At 53.1% G+C, this 19,723-nt stretch overlaps 1 protein-coding gene across 1 annotated transcript; it reads left to right on the top strand.

Moving 5' to 3' along the window:
* The first annotated feature begins 1,361 nt into the window (after nucleotides 1–1,361).
* Nucleotides 1,362–19,583, top strand: LOC121343480 (dual oxidase 2-like). The gene is given in 35 exon segments (XM_041418694.1): nucleotides 1,362–1,397; nucleotides 1,399–1,481; nucleotides 1,483–1,577; nucleotides 2,283–2,366; nucleotides 3,808–3,972; nucleotides 4,589–4,776; nucleotides 5,816–6,017; nucleotides 6,515–6,681; nucleotides 6,766–6,826; nucleotides 6,947–7,043; nucleotides 7,251–7,338; nucleotides 7,678–7,780; nucleotides 7,949–8,112; nucleotides 8,536–8,702; nucleotides 8,862–8,980; nucleotides 9,745–9,882; nucleotides 10,098–10,211; nucleotides 10,869–11,071; nucleotides 11,265–11,450; nucleotides 11,886–12,111; nucleotides 12,718–12,811; nucleotides 13,008–13,183; nucleotides 14,019–14,088; nucleotides 14,530–14,625; nucleotides 15,364–15,542; nucleotides 16,427–16,657; nucleotides 16,868–16,967; nucleotides 17,086–17,135; nucleotides 17,266–17,393; nucleotides 17,602–17,755; nucleotides 17,892–18,124; nucleotides 18,278–18,436; nucleotides 18,638–18,793; nucleotides 18,902–19,030; nucleotides 19,461–19,583. Coding segments are annotated over 35 exon segments (4,764 nt in total).
* The last annotated feature ends 140 nt before the right edge of the window (nucleotides 19,584–19,723 follow it).

The following is a 19,723-nucleotide window of genomic DNA, read 5'->3' as shown; positions in this document are numbered from 1 at the left end:
GGCGGGAGTCCCAGTCCCCTGTGACCATGGTGGCAGCACTCTGCCCCTCCTGGTGGAGGTCACAGCCACCCCCGTGTGTCACCCTTAGCCAAACTTTCATGTTCTTTGTACAGAACGGGGCTCACAGAGCCTCTGGTTCCCACCAGCTGCACAAAATAAATCCCACATCCCCCAGACCTTGCACGGCACGGGGCTGTGGGGTGGGAAGGATGGAAGAATGTGGACATGTCACTTCTTGAGACACAACTTATTTTCTAATGCAAAAAAAACCCAAAAGTACAGGAATCTCTGGCAGAAGGACTGACCACAGGTTACATGCTCTGCTCACAGCCTGGCAATGAGTGTTTAAATTGATGAAAGTAATCAATGTGAGTGCAAATGATAGTATTTAAGTCTCAGACCACTTTGTTTTCCAAGCAGACAGTTCAGCATGAACTCATGTTCTGCAGTTTGCACCACTGGGAATTATAGGTGAAAAATCCCCACTGCAGCTCTCAGTAAATCAAATACAAAACCTGCTGAGCAGCGGGAATGTGTAAGCCTTTCCAAAACCAGATTTTATTTAAATTAAAATAATGAAAAAAAAATTAAAATATCAATTTGGATGTGACAGAGTGGTGTAGGAAAAGCTGAAACCTGAGTGCTGCTGCATCTCTTGGCAGCACAGCTCTTCTGAAATAGTGCTGATCTTTGGATACACACTGAACCAGAGACAAAGAGCCATATTTAACTCCAAACCCTGTATTGGAGTTAAATTCATTTTTGACATTTCTGTGCATGGAAAGCCAGTGGTAGGTGGAACTGTGACATTTGTGACTCTAAGTCACTTCACAGTTCAGAACTGGGAATCCCTCTCTTCTTCCAGGTGTTGCCTGGGATTTTAAATGTTGAGTTCCCAGTGGTGAAACCTGCTCTGGATCCAGGGCTTTTGTGGAAAGGGTGATGGTAAAGCATCATGAGAAAGGCTGGTCAGGAGGGATGGCCATCAGGTTAGCTCAGAGGGGATCAAGTTGTCCTGTCTGCAGTAGTCACACACTTTGGGATGTCTGACTGTGTGCTAAGGCTCTTCCATCACGTTCACAGCTGGATTTGCTTGGATGGGTCAACGCAGGAAAAATTTCCAGCTGAAATGTGCTTGTTTCTGTAATGAAGGGCTCTCTGTAATGGAGCAGACACAACGAGATGATGAGCTGTGAGTGTGAACTGGGACACCCCAAGGCAGGGCCACTGCTCCTGCTCCAGCAGAAAGGTGTTCTCAGGCCAGCTGACACATCCCAGCAGAACCTTCCCAAGGTGATGGGGTCTCACATGGCTCCTGCCAGCTTCCCAGAGCCCAAATTAGCAGGCACTGCCGATGGATGATGGCAGCAGTGAGGTTTTACCCAGCAGCAGAACCCACAAAAAGGAGCTGAGGTTTGGTCTTCCCATGTTTCCAGCTTCTGGGAAGAGCCCACCTGCAGCTCCCTCCCTCTCCTCTCCATTGCAGGTTGCTGCTTCAAAGACCCAGTGGCCAATGGACCCTGCAGCAGCGATGTTGAGTCTGGTTGTGGTTCTGGTGGGAACATGGACCTTGGGGAGTAAGTGTGATTTTGGGGAGGGGAACCCAAGGGGAGATCCTGGGTAGTTGATGCCCCTCAGGGGAGTTTCCTCTGACCCACAGGACACCATATCAGAGCACCCTGTTCTTGTGAAAGTTCCCACACCAGGAATTAATGGAACCAGGTGGTGTTTATGGTCCCTTTCAAAAGAAATTCTATCATTCTATGATGCAGTTTGTAAGGAGATAAGAAAAAATTTGAGCAAAGTGCAGGCAGAGACTGCCCTACGGCAGCTGAGTAGACAGCTTGTTGGCTGGAGCTGGAAGTCTTTGCTAGTATTAGCAAAACAAAAATTAAAAGTAATAAAAATGAACATGAAGGATATAAGTCTGATGCTGATACAAAAGCACCAAGTGTTTCTTTGATTCACGTGGACATTGTAGGAGGCAGAAGTAAGGAGAGGTTTCTGATCCAGTGGGAGAGAAGGAGAAAAGGAATGTCTTTTGGGATTAGACTGGTGGTGGCCACAAATTGATCTGGGCACATCAGGATCACAAGCATGAGTTTTTAATTTTGGATATTGTCCCTCAAAAGGAGTGCAAAACTTGTCTGAAAACCTGCATAATTGGGAAGTTTCAGAAAGAACATGGGGAAAAATTCCCAATATAAATGTAACTCTTTAGTGGTGATGCTTGTTGCATGTTTTTTCCTTGCTGCTCATGAAGCGGGTCTCGTCTCTTCCAGGAGCCCAGCAGAGCATCTCCTGGGAGGTGCAGCGCTATGATGGCTGGTACAACAACCTGCTGCACCACAGCCAGGGCTCCGTGGGTGAGTGCCAGGCATGGGAATGCTGGGATGGGGCAAGGTGAGCTGCCCCTTGGGCATCTGGCTTGCCTTGTGGCTTTGAGACAGGAACCTTTCTGAGCTGAGCCTGAGCCAGGCAGGTCAGCAGACAGTGCCAGCTCCCATCCATGGGCCCAGACGCACCTGAGAGCCCTGCTAGAGCAGCAGGGAGGGGCCAGACTGCCCATGTCTGGGCATTGCCACGTTCTGCTGCTGCCCCGGCACAATCTGCAGGTCACACTGGTGTTGGATCAGTCCCAGAGCAAAGCTGGGCCTTTGTGAGATATCTCAGAATAGACTCAGCTCTTTTCAGCAGGTATTTCTGTGATGGTCAGGGATCCCAGAGCTGCAAAAAACCATCTTTAGCCAAAATCAACGTGCAGTTCAACAAGGATTCAAAACAAGGCAGAAGAGTTCATGGTCCAGGCATGCTGAACCTTTTGATTTTCTGCCCTGCAGAGAGGTGATACCATGTACTGGTCAGTACTGGGAGAGGCATTTGGGATTTCCCTGTGCCATTGTTTCCTCATGCCTACAGCCAGCCCATGGGCTCAGCTCTAGATGTCCCTGAGCCAGGGACCAGGACAGATCAGGCAGGATCTTATTTAAAACATTGAAGATTCTGAATCCTCATTTCTGGCAGGTTGGTCACTGCTCTGGTGACAAACTGCCACAGCTTCGAGTCCAAAGGGCTTTCCCACATGACACGTGTGTCACCAGCCCTTAGTGACATCAAAGCCTGACAGGAAAAACCAGCCCTGACAGAGCAGGTCTTCCTCTTCTAGAGCAGACAGATCAGACCATAACTTTTGGAAACCAACATATGGAAACTAAGCCACAAACTAAAGCAGGAGTTCAGGATTTCCCCCAGTTCTGGGGAGCTCCAGTGAATGGAGCCCACCACACTGGTGACAAGCCTTTTAAAAGCAGTGAGAAATGACCTCCTGCCTCTGGGCTTTTCAGTTTTGGGACCAGCAGCATGTGCAAAATTAAGGTGTTTCTCTCTCATCTTCATGCTTGTCGCGCTGCTTCTCTGGCTGTTCCCTCTCTCATTCCCTATGGTGCTGGAAAACACCACACTTGTGTAGGATTACACAGTCAACACAGGACAGCTCAACATTGCTCCAGTTACCCTCTGGAGCACCATCCCAGACCTCCAGGAGGCAGCAGGGATGCACACAGGCAAGAGAAGTACAACTGGAAGAGAGGAGGATCCCTCCTGGCTTTAAGAGTACTGATTCCCGTGTTGCAGGAAGTTTTGGGCGATGCCACCAAAGCTTGCATGTTCTTGGCCACTCTGAGATCCCGTGCTCTCCTCTTGCTTTCTTCTGAAAACACACACCCACATATCCTGCTGTGGCTGTGCCTCCCACCGGCTAGCACAGAACCCACGTGAAGCAAAATTCCATGTTTTTTGGCGCTGCAGGAGCCAGGCTGCTGCGTCTCCTGCCCGCCAACTACGCGGACGGCGTGTACCAGGCGCTGCAGGAGCCCCGCGTGCCCAGCGCTCGCCAGCTGAGCAACGCGGTGGCACGGGGACCCTCGGGGCTGCCCTCCCGCAGGAACACAACCGTGCTGGCTGTCTTCTTTGGTAAGACCTGGGGCCCCACACCAACTGCAAAAATGGAGCTTTGGGTGGAAAAAATGTTGGTTTTTCACGCACCCAAGGCCGTGCATCGGAGCGCTGCTCACCCAACCCTTGTGTGGATGTCAGACCCACAAACCTGGGGTATGAGGTTACCACAGCACTGTCTGGCTAGGAGAGCCCGTGTGGGTTTTTGGTGACCTTTGCCAGTTGACCCAGGTGCTGATATTTGTCAGTTGGGAACTTCCTCATTTCTTTTAGCAGTGGAGTTGCCCCACGGCGAAAACACCGGACAGATGCGATAAGAGCCGTGCTGGGCTAAACTGCTGCAAGTTGGAGCAGTTTTTTCAGTCTCCCAGGAGCTCAGTGGGGTCTTAGGTCTCCAGGCCTGGAGATGTCTGTCTCTGGGAAATCATGGAATCCCAGAATGTTTGGGTTGGAAGGGGTCTCAATGGTCATCTTGCTCCGGTAGGTCAGGTTTCTTCCAGCCCTGTTCAACCTGGCCTGGGTCACCCTTGCTGCACGTGGTGGTCCCCTCAGCCTGTGCTGCCCTCCCTGGTGTCCTGCTCCAGGTGCTGGAGGCACTCCTGGCAGCTGCTGACCACGCTTTGGTGTGTGTCAGGTTTCCACGTGCTCTTGGACATCCTGGAGACAGAGAAACCCGGCTGCCCTGCTGAGTTCCTCAACATCCACATTCCCCCTGGAGATGCCGTGTTTGACCCTGCTGGCACTGGAGATGTGGTCCTGCCCTTCCAGCGCGCCCGCTGGGCAGCAGAGACAGGACAGAGCCCCAACAACCCCCGGGAACAGGTAGGTGTGGTTTCCTCTGCTCTTTGCCTTTCCTCCAAATTCGTCTTCGCCCACCATTGAGGTCAGTAGCACCCACGATACTTGGCAAAAATAAAATGAGAGTGCTACTATGTCCTTAAAAAGACACATCTCTCAAGCGTTTGGATCAACTATATGAACCCAAAGTCAATTTGCAGGTTTCACATTGAGCAATGCTAGTGATTGCCCAGGGTCAAAGCATTTCCTGAATGAAGAAAAGGTAATTAAGTCAGTTAATTTTTGCATGTTCTTTTAGGCACCAAGTCCTGTATTTAATAATGTATCACAAAGCTGAGCTGGCGTTGACACAAAGATGGGGTGCTTCCCTGATTTTCAGTCATTTTGGAAAATAAATCCAGGTTTTCCCCCAGTTTCTCTGGATTTTGCTGTTCTGCTTGTGTTCCCCAGATTTCTTTCATGCTTGAGATTGTCCCAGCCAAAATCACCAAAGTGGAATATCCCCCCTGAACCTTTCATGTGACAAACCCTGAAGAGACCAGTTTAGCAAGTGATGCTTTTGTCAACATTTAAAAGCCTAAGAAATTGGAAACTCCAGCATGTTATCAGAATAAAAAGCATGTTTCCATGCAAACATTTGGCAGGGGAGGTACTCAACATGCTGCCAGGACAGTGGGACTTCCTGCTGTGAGATCAGAGGGGACAGCTCTGGTGTTCCCAGTTTCCCCAGAGATGGGTTTAGTCCCCTTCCAGCCTACATAGGACTCACAGATGTCTGCTTCTGGGCATAGTCAAGATAACTGGGGAAAATACAATCCCAAATGTACTTTTGAAAAGCTTGTACCTGGTCTTTTCCTCTGCTTGGCACTAACTCCTGAAGTTTGCACAGAGATTATCTGTGTATTTATTTGCTTCCTGAGAGCCCTTGTTAAATAAAATAGGGTTAAAACAGACTGTTTTGCAAGAGCAAAAGAGGCAGACTGAGGCTTTCCAGACCTCTTTTCTACACCTTTCTATCAAAACCCTGGCACCTGCTAATGTCCCTTCCCTGTGCCTGCCCTAGACCAACGAGGTGACAGGCTGGCTGGATGGCAGCTCCATCTACGGCCCCTCACACTCCTGGAGCGATGCCCTGAGGAGCTTCCTGGGGGGACAGCTGGCATCAGGGCCCAACAGGAGCCTCCCGAGGCAGACAGACGGGAGGGTTCCCATGTGGAAGGCGCTGGATCCATCCACGGGACAGGGCGGTCCCCGAGGGATCTACGGTAAGGGTGGCATTCCAATAGTTTTTCATCCCTGATTGGGAGCAGGGGGTCCCTGGAGCTGAGCCCAGAGTGGAGCCCAGGAAGGGGGAAAGGGCAGAAGATGCAGGGAGGCAGGATGTATGGACCGGGAGGGCTGTGGGAGAGCAGGCCGTTTCCCAAGGGGGTGGAAGATTTGAGCTCCAGCAAGGACACAGCAGAAACTCCAGAGGCCACATGCCCATGTGGCAATGTCAGAGACCAGCTCTGATCCCAGCTGAACTCTGCTGCTGATACAAACCCACTCAGCTTGCTTGGAATTCCTCACCTGCCCAGCAGGTCTGTGCTGGGGGCTCAGTGCTGCTTCTCACTTGCCCAGGTTGCTGGTCTGCCTGGGGAGGAAGGAAGGGTGACAAGGGGACACTGGGCTGATCCACAGGGCTGGGTGCGCTCCTCCAGCCAGGGGCAAAGCTAAACCCAGTGGTGACATCCCCCACTGACGGTCATGGTGGCTCTTGCAGACCTGGGGAGTGCCTGGGGGAATGAGAACCCCTTCCTGCAGGCTGAGAGCATCGCCTGGTTTCGCTACCACAACCATCTGGCCACAGCCCTGGCCCAGAAGCATCCTGCCTGGTCCGATGAGGATCTCTTCCAGCACGCTCGCAAGAGGGTCATTGCCACTTTCCAGGTGAGGGGCGGGACCCCGCAGCTCTGCTGGGACCCCCAAGATCTTGCATGGTTCTGGCCCTGACCCAGCTTCCCTGTTCCCTAGAGCATTGTTCTGTATGAGTGGCTGCCGACCCTGCTGGGCACGCGGGTCCCGGAGTACCAAGGTGAGGGGGAGGCAGGCAATGGAGTGTTGGAAGCAGGGGAGGGGGACTAGGGGAGCAGGTGGGTGGGGACCGAGAGGGAGCTTGGCACCTTTTCCCTCCAGCCTGGCCACTGTCCCACAGGTTACCAGCAGCACCTGGACCCCAGCCTCTCTCCTGAATTTGTGGCAGCTGTGGGGCAGTTCCTGGCCACCATGGTGCCTCCAGGAGTTTACAAGAGGTAGGAGCAGCCTGGCAGGACTATGGGACTGCAGTGCCTGCGTGAGGGGAGGGATGCCCAAGCTGGGTTGGTGACTGGGAATGGTCTTTGTTGGGATGGTCTCTGTCCCTACCCCATGTCCTGCCCTCGGCTGAGACAGCCAAGCCCTGGCAGCTCCGGGCAGCCCTGGCTCAGGGCTGTGGGCTCAATCCTTCTCTGTTGTTCCAGAGACAGCAGGTGCCGGTTCCAGAACGTCTCTGTCTCCGGTGCCTCGTTCCCAGCAGTGCGGCTCTGCAACAGCTACTGGAGCAGAGAGGTACCAGGGCTCCTGAGGATGTGGCAGGCTGGCCAGGGGGCTTCATCCCTTGCTTTGTGTTATGGGGCACTCCACAGGGGTCTGTAAGGGAAATTAGGTGCAGAGCATGACAGCCAGACAAGGGGTGAGAGATTGTCCCCATCCAGCATCCCAAGCCTTCAGCTGTGTCAGGCTCAGACCTCGAGGCTGATCTGATGTGGAGAAAATGAGCGTGGAAGAAGTCCCCAGTTCCCCTACACCATGAGCCTGCACCCCTGGGGGCACCAGTTCAGGGTTGTGGGGCTACTTTCTGTCCTCCCTTGTGCAAGAGGAATCACTTGCTCTTCCCATGCCTGTCAGAGCCCTGGGCTGCAGCAGGCAGAAGATGTGGACAACCTGCTGCTGGGGATGAGTTCACAGATAGCAGAGCGGGAGGACAACATTGTGGTGGAAGATCTCCAAGGTCTGTACTGCAGCTGTGCCTTGGTGGGGGACCCCAGCTCCTGAGGCTGTGCTGGGGGCAAGGTGGGGAGGCAGGTCCCACTGCCTCCTTCATCAGCACCCAGCCACTTCAGCCTCTCTAGTGGAGGTGCAGAGAACCACAGGACACATGGAGCATGTCCACCCACAGATTATTGGTATGGGCCCCTGAAGTACTCCCGCACTGACCGCGTGGCCAGCTGGATTCAGCGAGGGCGAGACTTTGGCCTGCCGACCTATAACCAAGTCCGGCAGCGTTTTGGGCTGAAACCGCTCCAAAACTGGTCAAACCTTGCCCCACACCTGGAGCCACAGGTAACAGGGAACTGGTCTGGGCAAGGAATGTATGTGGGCCAAAGGGTGATGGGACCTTCCAGGCAGGAACTGAATTCTGCAGGAAGAGGGAGATCAGTGCATGTCCTGCCCTGGCTGATTTTCATGCCTGCAGGGGTGTAACTGTGTAATTTCATGGCATGAATAAACCATCCTGCCCCAGTGCTACACTCCCGTGCCACCAGGCACTCTGCTCCTCCTAGAGCTGAGATGCCCTGGGAGTGATGCTCAGTTGCTCAAGTTCAAGCCATGAGCTCGAGGCTGTGTGAGGCTCAGCATCCTCCCAGATGTGTGTAGTGCCTGGGAAATGCACATTCCTTACAACTCCTAAGGCTTGCCAACACTTTGTGATGCCCTGGCAGAATTGCCTGTGCTCACAGATGTGTGGTGGGGGTTTCTCACCAGGTCCTGCAGAAGGTCGCTGCCCTGTATGGCAACAACATGGCTGGGCTGGAGCTGCTCCCTGGAGGCATGCTGGAGGCTGAGGGCTCCCTCTTCTCTACCATCATCCTGGAACAGTTTCTGCGCCTCCGTGATGGCGACAGGTTTTGGTTCGAAAACACCAAGAATGGGTAATGGCTTTGTCCCTGTCTGTGAGCTGCACTGCAAACCCCAGTAACACACGAAAACTGGAGCTGGAGGAAAAAGCATCCTCCAGCTTCCTCAGTTCCCTCCTGCTGCTGGTCAGTGGCACCTGGGGCAACCACTTGTCTCCATGTCGTTTTCCTCAGGCTGTTCACAGAGGAGGAAATCAGGGAGATCCGTAACACCACCTTTCACAGCGTCCTGACCTCCGTCACCTATGCCAAATCCACAGACCTCCAGCCCCACGTGTTCATTTGGAGAGAGGGTGAGTGCACCCTGCAATGGGAGGGCACAGGGAGGGAATGGCTCCTGCAAGGCAACAAGGAAAACAGAGCCATCCCAGCGACACAGCTGGTGAGTAAATGGCACAGGGAACACATCAGGTTTGGAGTTTCTTAGCCTCACACCTGCTATGACCCTAAACCAGCAAAATGGACACAAAATCCAAGGGTTGCTTGTGAGCGAGACGTTGATGCATGATGCAGATGTTGAAAGAAGACTATAGTGCAGGCAGGCATGGTCCCAAGGGGAAAATGCGTATTACTTTTGGCAAAATGCCTTTTCCTCTTGGAATCTTGCCACATCTTCCCATTTACTGTAAGCATTACATTTGGGCAACGTTCCAGACCTTGCAAGGTGCTTTTGTTCCCTTGGTGTGCGTTCCTTGTAATCACACCAGGAGGACTTCCTGGATCTGCAGCATCCAGATGAGCGTAGGCTCTGAGCCCTGGATTGCTGTGGCCCAGGGTGCCTCTTGGTCAGCCCATCCCAGCAGGAGAGGTGATGGTGCTGAACCTCCAGAGCAATTGAGTCCAGTTCTGTGCTTGGTTTGCTGTGGCAGGCCAAAGTTGAACCCAAACCCAAAGGCTGTCCCCAGGATCTGGAGTTTAAATCAAGCACGCCAATTCTGCACTTCTGGGTCACTCAGCCATGACCCCCATCAACATTTTAATGCAGAGGCTCCTGGGGGTGATGCAGGTGAGCTGGGTACAAGGTCAATGACACTCACAGCCTGTTTCCCCCTTGCAGGGGACCCATGCCCCCAGCCCCAGCAGCTGACAGCTCAACACCTGGCCAGCTGCACGCCCATGGTGGTGCTGGACTACTTTGCAGGCAGCGCCGCAGGCTTCGGGATCATCATCGTCGTCCTCTGCTGCCTGCCCCTGGGTTTGTCATTCTGTTTCCTCTTCCTGTCACCCTCCTCCTCTTCCACCTCTCCACCAGAGAAAGGGGCTGAGTGCCCAGGGACAAAGCACCTCCCAGCTGGAGCTGCTGAGTCCCGGTCTCTGCTGAGGTGCTTGAGCTGGCAGGGTCCTTGGCACCAGGAGGGAGCCAAAAGGAGCTTGTGATCTCTCATGCCCCCTTCTCCCTTGTGTTCCCAGTGACTCTGTTTGTTGCCTGGGTTGTTGCTGTTTTCCGCAAGAGAGATTTCAAGAAGCTGCAGAGGAAGCACGGCACCAGCGTGCGCAGGGAGGTGTCCGGCGAGGCCATACACGGTGAGGTGACACTGCCAGCCCTGCGGTGGCACCTGCTGCTGCTGCTGCTGCAGCCAGGGCACACGCTGAGGCAGGGCTGGGCCTGGTGCTTATACCCAGATGGGATGTAGGGAGGAACTGTTTCCCCAGAAGCACAGTCAAGCAGTGGAACAGGGAGCCCAGAGAGCTTGGTAGCCCATCCAAACCAAGAGCTGACCAGACACAGCGTTGAGCAGACTGATCTGTGGCTGGTCCTACTTTGGGCAGGGGGTTGGGCAAGATACCCTTCCAACCTGAGACCCTTCCAACCTGAGTCCCTTCCAACCTGAGTCCCTTCCAGCCTGAGTCATCCTGTGCCCCTCCAATTCCAATCCTCCCAGACCACACCTTGCCTGAGGGAAACCTGTGTAGAGCAATTGCACCAGCAGCTCCAGGACAGGGACAGTAGCTCCTCACTCTGCACACTGGAAAAATGCTGCCTCCCTGCTCCACAGTCGGTACTCCATAGTCCCTGCTCCTGTGTTCATGTGCTTGAGCTCTGCAGTGAGGAGATCATCATTATTCCTTTAAGAAGAGACCTTCCTGGTCATGAAATCACTCCCAAACTGCCTCTCAGTGAAGGAGGTTCTGAGATGAGTAGGAACCTTTCCAGCTGAGTCTTGTGTTCTCTCCCACCAGCCATGGAGTGGCATGGGCCCAAGACAGAAAACTGTCCTGTCTACATTCAGTTCCAAGCTGACAAAGTGCTCAAAGTGCTGGATAGCAGAGGGTCTGTGCTCCGGAGCATCAACCTGAAAGCCCAGCAAAGAGTGGAGGTGATCCTCTCCAACAACAGAGGGAACAAAGCTCTGCTCCTGAAGAGCCCCAAGGAGTACGACCTGGTAAGTACCATGGTGCCTGGGTTATGGCACCTTCCCCTGCACCCTCCACAGTCCTCTGCACCACTCCTCTGGGGGCACTGCGAGCACTGTAAGGCCTTGAAGGGAGCTTGTGGCCTCCTGAGAACCACCAGACCCAATAAATACCATGGAGCTGAGCCCCTGGTGATCACAGCCAGTCTGTGGTCCTTTGCAGGTGCTGCTCTTCAATGAGGAGGGCGAGAGGAGCACCTTTGTTGGGAAGCTAGGAGACTACTTGAAGGAGAGCAGATTTGACCTGCATCTGTCTGAGATGAAGGAGCAGAGCCTAATGAAGCGGGCAGTCACCCAGGAGCAGAGAAAACAAATTCTAGAGACCTTCTTCAGGCACCTGTTTGCTCAGGTGTGTAGAGGTGTAGCAAGCCCTGATGTGTGTGGGAAGGTATTTCTGTATTGATTAAACAATGGACACTGGGGCTGGTGCTTTCTGGAAGAGCGGGTAAGCCACACACAAGGAAGCTGCCAATACTTCCAGGAAATACATTTTCCTTTGTAGAAGACAAAGGGAGATCTCCTGCAGTGATAACAAGTGTCTATAGTGGCAAAGAGACTATTGGGTGCTGTAACAGGTCTCCAGAGCGGTCAGTCACGTGGAGTGTGAGAAGTCACATTGTGTAGGGGAGAGACACAGGACTTTCTCCATGGTATCTGCCAAGAGTTTTGTGCCAGGCAGCCACCAGTCTTTGTGCAATAGGTCAGAAAGGAAACACCAGCCTTCTGGTGTTTCACAGCTCTGCCATCACTCACAGCATTTCTTTTGGTGGGACACAACCCGCAGGTGCTGGAAATCAACAGATCTGATGCTGGGGAGCTCAGCTTTGAATCTTCACAGAAGGCAAAGGAGTCTCTCACTTGTGAGCTGAGCAGGGCTGAGTTTGCTGAAGCCCTGGGGCTCAAAGAGCACTCCATGTTCGTGGAGTCCATGTTCTCCCTGGCTGACAAGGATGGCAATGGCTACATCTCCTTTCGGGAGTTCCTGGACATCTTGGTGGTCTTCATGAAAGGTGGGAGCTGGAGCTGGTTAATGCCTCTGTCTGCTCCCTCGGACCTGTTTCTAGGCTCTGTCAGAGTGGAGGACATGATTCACACAGCAGGTCAACCTGTAGACACTGCTACAGGTTAAAATTTCCTTCACTCAGGACAGCTTCAGCTTGGGTTATGGGGTGTGACAATGTAATTGTGTTTTCTGGAAGATGGTTCATGAGGGGAGCTGGGGAGCTGTCTTCCACCACCACAGACATGTCAGCCCTTTCTCTTGAAGGGACTGTGCATCCTGTGCCTGGGAGGTCATAGCAATGTGTCTGACATCTGATTCTCCCTAAATGACCACTGAACAGTGGATTCATAGGTGGAGGTGTTGAATGCCAGATTCAATCAAAACAATCCCCAGAAAAATCATTGCTCTGCAAAAGCACACTTTGACTTTGAAAAATAATGCACAAGAAAGAATGTGTGTCTACCCAATATTTCACCTTGTATTTGAGAAAGTCAAGAGGAAGGGTGAGGCTCCACTGCTGCAGGGTCCAGACACTCAAAACCAACATATGAAATAATCTTTGTTGATGAAAATAGGATCTTGTTCTTACTTTGCCTCTTCCTCTCCCCACCAGGGTCCCCAGAGGAGAAGTCCAAGGTGATGTTCAGGATGTATGACATTGATGAGAATGGATTCCTTTCCAAGGAGGAGTTTCTGAGGATGCTCAGGTACTCTCCCTCCTCTCTCCTAATGTTTTCACAATGTTTGTAGACATGTCTTCACAAGCAAGTCCCAGTTTCTGTGCTTCTGTGCACCATGGATTCCACACTTGCAACCAAGAGCCCATTTCTCCCTTGAAACTGGTCTGGGACTCTGCCCTGTGTTATTTGAGGGACTCAGCTGGGGTTCCCGTCTTGCCTCCAGGTCCTTCATTGAGATCTCCAACAACTGCCTGTCCAGAGAACAGGCAGAGCAGGTGACCGAGTCCATGTTCCGGGCCTCGGGGTTTCAGGACAGGGATGAGCTGACATGGGAGAATTTCCATTACATGCTGCGGGACCACGACAGCGAGCTTCGGCTCACCCAGCTCTGCGTCAGAGGTCAGTGGCACGAGCCCTGGGACAGCCCAGGTCCTGCAAGGCTGGAGGCAATGGGCACCACCCAGTATGGAACTCTCAAATCCTGGCCTCTTGGGTTCTTTGCTGTCGGGATGATTCCGAGAGTCCCTTTTTCCCAGCTTGATGTTCGAAGAAAGAGCCGGGATTCTTCGGCTCTGGTTCACAAGGTTGTTTATTATCTATTATCTAAAATGTTTTCTCTCAGACCCACAGAGGTCTGCTCTGCAGGTCTGTCAAGGGCACCCTCCCTGCCCCTGGGCTGGTGTTGTCTTTTTATACTAAAAGCTACGTGTACTTCATTTACAGTTATTTTCCAATACCTATCACCTATGTTAGACTGTCTACTTCTACTCTAAACCAATCTAAAAACGCCACCATCACCACCAAAAAAAATAGAAGTTAAAAAAAACCAACAAAACAAAGAACACCCAAATTTCTCCATCTTAAGACTCCAAACCCCCGTTCTAAAAATCCCAAAATTCTACTTTTCACCCTGTGAAAACTACTATTATGCTACTTAAACTTTTATGACTTGTAATTCTTCATACAAAGTTAGTAATTTACTCCATAAATCAAAATCAAAGTCACAATACCTTTGTCTGCATGCCAAAGTTTCAGAACCCCCTGCCATCCAAGACAATCAAAAAGATGTCCTGAGCTCCAGCTCTGGCCCATCAGTCTCCCCACCTCAGCTGCAGTAACGGGGCATCAGCTGTTGCTCCATGTGTGACATGTTTGGATCACTTCAGAGTTTTTCCCTGCCCACAGGAGAGTCAATAAACTTTGTCTTGCTGTTTGTCCTTTTGTCTCCCCAAAGGTATCCCTGAGGTCTCCAAGCAAAATTTGCACAACTGTGTCTCCTTCATAAAAAAGAGCGAGCCAAAAGGGTAAGCTCCCTTCCTTAGTGTCACTCCTGCTATTCCTTCTCTTGCTGCCCTGGCTCACATCTATCCTCCACCCCAAGCTTTCCAACAAATGCTTCCACCAGATGCTGGAGCTCCCAGTGCTGGGGAAGGGGTGGGAGGTGCATGCTGCAGTGGGGCTGCTGTCCTCCTCCCCAGGCACAGCCAGAAGGGAGGAATTGCCTCCTGCAGAGCCCTGTTGCATCCTCTGTGTGGAGGGGTGTCCTGCATTGCTCTTCAGATGGAGGGGTTATCTTGGAGTGAATCCAGACCATGTGCAATTGGAATTAATGCAGGCAGGCTTGCAGAAAAGAGCTGGACATGTTCCCAGCTGAGCCTGAGAAGGGAAGTGGAGAAAAAGGGAAAATTTCAGCAAGCACTTCCAGTAAAGAGAACTGTGGGTTAGACATAGCTCTATTTTCACAGAACCATCTCAGAGGAGAAGAAAGACCCAAATCTGGACACTGTGAGTCACTACATGGAGCGAAAAGGCCAAGAACTGAGGAAGAGACCAGGAAGAAAGTGAGTCCCCTCACCAGCTGTGTCTCTGGGGCTCGGGCTTATCCTGTTTGCTGTTTCTCACACCTCCACGTCAGACTGGGTAGCCTTCCAGGCAGATGTCACTGCTCCAAGGAGGCACTTGTTGGCCAAGGAGCTACAGAAAGAATCCCATCTTGGCAGGACAGTGCCATGGCTGGGTCTGGGTCATGTGCCTCTACAAAAAAAAAAAAAAAACAACCTCCAAACAGATGAAGTGGCCAACTCCAGAGGTTGGCATAGTGGCTTTTAGAGAAGGGTCTTGTCTGACAGTTCCTGCCTGTGCTCCTCTGTGGTTCATCTAGACTGCCTACAAGAGCTGCAGGAGACAATTTGGTCCTTCCTGCTGTGGCAGCAGCAAGTATTTGTTCAAGGAAGCAGTTCAGCTGCTGCTATTGATGGCCAGAATGTCTTGGTTTGCCTTAATTGCACCAATTAAGGAAGTTCCCCTTTTGCAGATAGTTTTTATGGTTGAATATTACTATGAAATTTACAGTTCTCATCTACAGTTTCATTTGTGAGTCACTGCCTCCACGTTTGCTGCCAGCTTTTGAAGGCATTGTGGAGCAGACTGACCTGAGATCACCCTCAGATGGTGTGCCCTGTAGGTCACCCCTGTCACTGATGTGCAAGAGTGCTTTAAAAGGAAACCCAAACCTGGGCGCTGAGCCATTCCTTGCCAGGAAAACCTCACAGTGACACCAGCACTCCTGTATTTGCCAGGATGAACCAGTACCAGCTGCGCCTGTACACGGAAGCACAACGGAAGAAGTACGAGAGGAACAGAGTCCAGCAGAAGATCCAGGAGTTCAAACGCTTCGTTGAGAATTACCGGCGCCACATCGTCTGTGTCATCCTCTTCTCCGCGGTCACTGCCGGCGTCTTTGCCGAGAGAGCCTACTGTGAGTGCCCACCCTGCCCTGCTGCGGGCCGTGGTGGCTGCCTGGGGCACGATGGGGACTTGCCCAGCAAAACTTTGGGCAACAGTGTCAGTCCTCACCTGGAGTGAGTCCCCAGTGGTTGGAATGGATCTCTGGAAGGGTCTGGTGTAATGCCCTGCTCAGAGAAAACCCTTTTCCAAAGCTGAATGAGGCTGCTGAAGGCCTTGTCTAGAGAAGGTGTGAAGAGTTCCAAGGCCGGTGATTCTACCGCCTTGCTTGGCCTGCGGTGGTTTTTGACCATCCTCCCTATGAAGAATTTCAAGAATTCAAACCTGAGTTTTCTACAGTGAAAGTCATGCTCTTGCCTCACATCCTTCCACTTTGCATCCCTGAGAAAGACCTCCTCTGTGCACCCATGAGATGGCTGCAGACAGCCAGCTTCCCTGACCCATCTCCTCCAGCCTGAGCAAGCCCATTTCCCTCAGCCTTTCCCTTACACAGACTTAGCTCTGTGATGTCCTCCAGCTCCCACCCATCCTGTTGGTCTCCACTGGACTCGTTCCAGTTTATGGACTCCTCTTATATTGGATTAGCCATAGCTCTGTGATGTCCTCCAGCTCCCACCCATCCTGTTGGTCTCCACTGGACTCTTACAAGAGTCCCTCTTATATTGGATTAGCCATCTGAGGCCACAATCCCAAGGTGCAGACTTCCAGGTGGACATTCTCCTCCCTGGATCTCCAAGGACACCCTGTCATCCAGCAGTTCTGGGTCATTGTGCCCCTTTCCCCACGCAAACCCATCCCTGGTGTCCTGTTTCTGGTGGAGCCACACAGGTGGCTGTCCCCTTGCTGCAGGAAGGGTGATGGCCCTCAGCGCTCACCCCCTCCGCTCTCCCTCCCCAGACTACGCCTTTGCATCCCCCAGCACTGGAATTGCACAGACCACCTTCGTGGGGATCATCATCTCCCGGGGATCAGCTGCCTCCATCTCCTTCATGTACTCCTACATCCTGCTTACCATGTGCCGCAACCTCATCACCGTCCTGCGGGAGACCTTCCTCAATCACTACATCCCCTTTGATGCCGCCGTCGACTTCCACCGCTGGATTGCCATGGCAGCCCTGATTTTCTCAGGTAGGCGGGCTGCTGGGGGATTGCCAGCCACCAGCAGAGGACCAGCCCATCACACCACAGCAGGACCAGGCAGAAGCTTAAGGACCTTGCAGAGACATAGATGCCCTCCACTACAGAAAGTCCTGGGTCCCTGGGGATATCAGCAGAGTCTGACACATCTCCACCCACATCAAAGTGATGCTTCTTTCTCCGTGTTTTTGTCTCTTACAGTGCTCCACACTGCAGGTCACGTAGTGAATGTCTACATCTTCTCAGTCACACCTCTCAGTGTGCTGTCCTGCCTCTTCTCCAGTGTCTTTACAAATGATGGGTAGGTGGAATTTGAAGCAGAATCTAGACAAGTGTGTCCTGGGCATGGACAGAAATGAAAATGGAAACCATTAGTTCATTCTGGTCACTGCATGGTGCAATCTCTTGTCCTTCTCCAGGTCACAGCTCCCACAGAAGTATTACTGGTGGTTCTTCCAGACTATTCCAGGTGAGAACACCTAGCAGACAGACCTGCACACCTGTGTCCAGGATGGGCAGCCCTCTGCCCAGTCCAGTCAGATCCCCTGTGGGGCTGCCCTGTTCTCCCCCACAGGGCCTCTCAACTCTTCCTCTCACAGGCATGACAGGAGTGCTGCTGCTCGTGGTCCTTGCTGTGATGTACGTGTTTGCCACACGCCACTTCCGGCGCGTCAGCTTTCAGGGCTTTTGGATCACTCACCACCTCTACATGCTGCTCTACATCCTGGTAAAGGATTTGGGCTGGAAGGGAGGGATGGTGCTGGTGCACTGCAAGCCTCTGGGTGAAGCCAGTGCAGCTGATGAGATGGAATAGCTTGGGGTAGTCCCAAAGGGGATGGTAGCCCCAGTCCTGGCTCCCCATTGCTGATGAGCTGCCCCCAAATCATCCCTGAGGTGATGACTCGCCTTGCTAAAGGGTTCTGCTCCCTGCCCAGGTCATCATCCATGGCAGCTACGCACTGATCCAGCAGCCCCGTTTCTACATCTACTTCATCATCCCAGCTCTCATCTACAGCGCGGACAAGCTGTACAGCCTGAGCAGGAAGAAGGTGGAGATCAGTGTGGTGAAAGCCGAGCTCCTGCCCTCAGGTACCACAACATCCCTGGTCACACAGCACCAGCCCAGCCCAGGCTCCCCGCAAGAGCATCAGGGGCTGCAGCGATGCAGGAACATCACCTCCTCAACATCTCCAGCTTAACGGAGCCCCCTCCCATCTCCCCCCAGGTGTGACCCACCTGCAGTTCCAGCGGCCACAGGACTTTGACTACAAGTCTGGGCAGTGGGTGCGCATCGCCTGCGTGGGCCTGGGCACCACGGAGTACCACCCCTTCACGCTGACCTCGGCCCCGCACGACGACACGCTGAGCCTGCACATCCGCGCCGTGGGGCCCTGGACCACCCGTCTGCGGGAGCTCTACTCTCCCAAGAACCTGGCCCTCCTCGGCACACTGCCCAAGGTGAGCCCTGCACAGGATGTCACACATGGGCACATCTGAGCCTAAGAGCACCTTGGCAAAGGGTTGTGCCAAGTCTGAGGCGCTTCTCCAGCCCTGGGGGCTTCCAAGACCTGGGCAAGCAGAGACTTGTGCTAACAGCTGACTCCCTTCCAGCTCTACCTGGACGGGCCCTTTGGGGAGGGCCACCAGGAGTGGAACAAGTTTGAGGTGTCGGTGTTGGTGGGAGGAGGCATCGGGGTGACTCCCTTCGCATCCATTCTCAAGGACCTGGTCTTCAAGTCATCCATAAACTCCAAGCTGCTGTGTAAGAAGGTAAGAGTGTCTGAAAGACAAGCCCCCCTGAGAGGTTGGACTCAATGAACTCCGAGGTCTATTCCCACCTAATTGATTCTGTGATTCTGAAATGCCTCTCCTGCTGCTGGTGGTGTCTTTGGGGGTAAAATCCTCTGTGGAGTCCATAGACATTCATAAGGATGCTGGTCCCACTCTGGGCCTCATTCCGATGTGCCACAGATCTACTTCATCTGGGTGACACGCACGCAGCGGCAGTTTGAGTGGCTGACAGACATCATCCGGGAGGTGGAAGAATCCGACAAGAACGGCTTGGTCTCTGTGCACATCTACATCACACAGCTGGCTGAGAAGTTCGATCTGCGCACCACCATGCTGGTGAGCCTGGACATCCGAGGGGGAGGATGCCAGCCATGCCATGCCAGGCTCTGCAGGGCCATGCTGGGCTGTGCTGGGCCATCTGACATGCACCAATCTCTCTTTCAGTACATCTGTGAGCGGCACTTCCAGAAGGTGCTGAACAAGAGCCTGTTCACGGGGCTGCGCTCCATCACCCACTTTGGGCGCCCTCCCTTCGTACCCTTTTTCAGCTCGCTGCAGGAGGTGCACCCTGAGGTCAGTGTCTGGCTGGGGACAGCAGGAGTGCACCCACTGGCCATTGTGGAGGACTGGTCCCAGCCTGTGCCCAAGGGCCCGGAGACCTCAGTGGCATTTGCACCAAGAACAGAGCAGAAGGGGAATGAATCCTGTTTTCCCTCTGGAGTCAGGCTGAGCTGCAGGAGTCAGCAATGCCCCATACCAGCCAAACACCCCCTGCTATTGCAGGACCCCGGCTGCAACCACTGACCTGAGCTGGGGGGCTCCCATCCTTCCTCCATGGCCCTGGCAGCTCCATGGGAATGTGACAACCTCCCCAAAAGCCTCTGGAGGCTGAGACACACTGCTCGGCCAGCATCCATGCCTAAAGCTGTCAGAGAGCAAGGGGGGCTGCACTGTGGGGAGAACTGTGCTGCAGTCTAACCCCTTTGGCTCCCTCCTTCCCCAGGTGCAAAAGATTGGGGTGTTCAGCTGTGGCCCACCCGGGATGACAAAGAGCGTGGAGCAGGCTTGCCGGCAGATGAACAAGAAGGACCAGACCTACTTTGCACATCACTATGAGAATTTCTGACCCTACCCCACACTGTTCCAACTGTGGGTGAAGCTGCATTTTCTCACTCCAGCACCTAGCAGCAACACTTCCAGCAGCCAGGCTCCCAGGCTCCCACCCAGCACCTTCCCCAGGTGAACGCCATCCACAGACGAGTGCAG

Source organism: Onychostruthus taczanowskii, unplaced genomic scaffold (assembly GCF_017590055.1).
Source record: "Onychostruthus taczanowskii isolate IOZ18803 unplaced genomic scaffold, ASM1759005v1 scaffold6, whole genome shotgun sequence".
NCBI lineage: Eukaryota > Metazoa > Chordata > Aves > Passeriformes > Passeridae > Onychostruthus > Onychostruthus taczanowskii.
The sequence above is the reverse complement of the archived record's forward strand: the minus strand, read 5'-3'. Positions and strand labels throughout refer to the sequence as shown.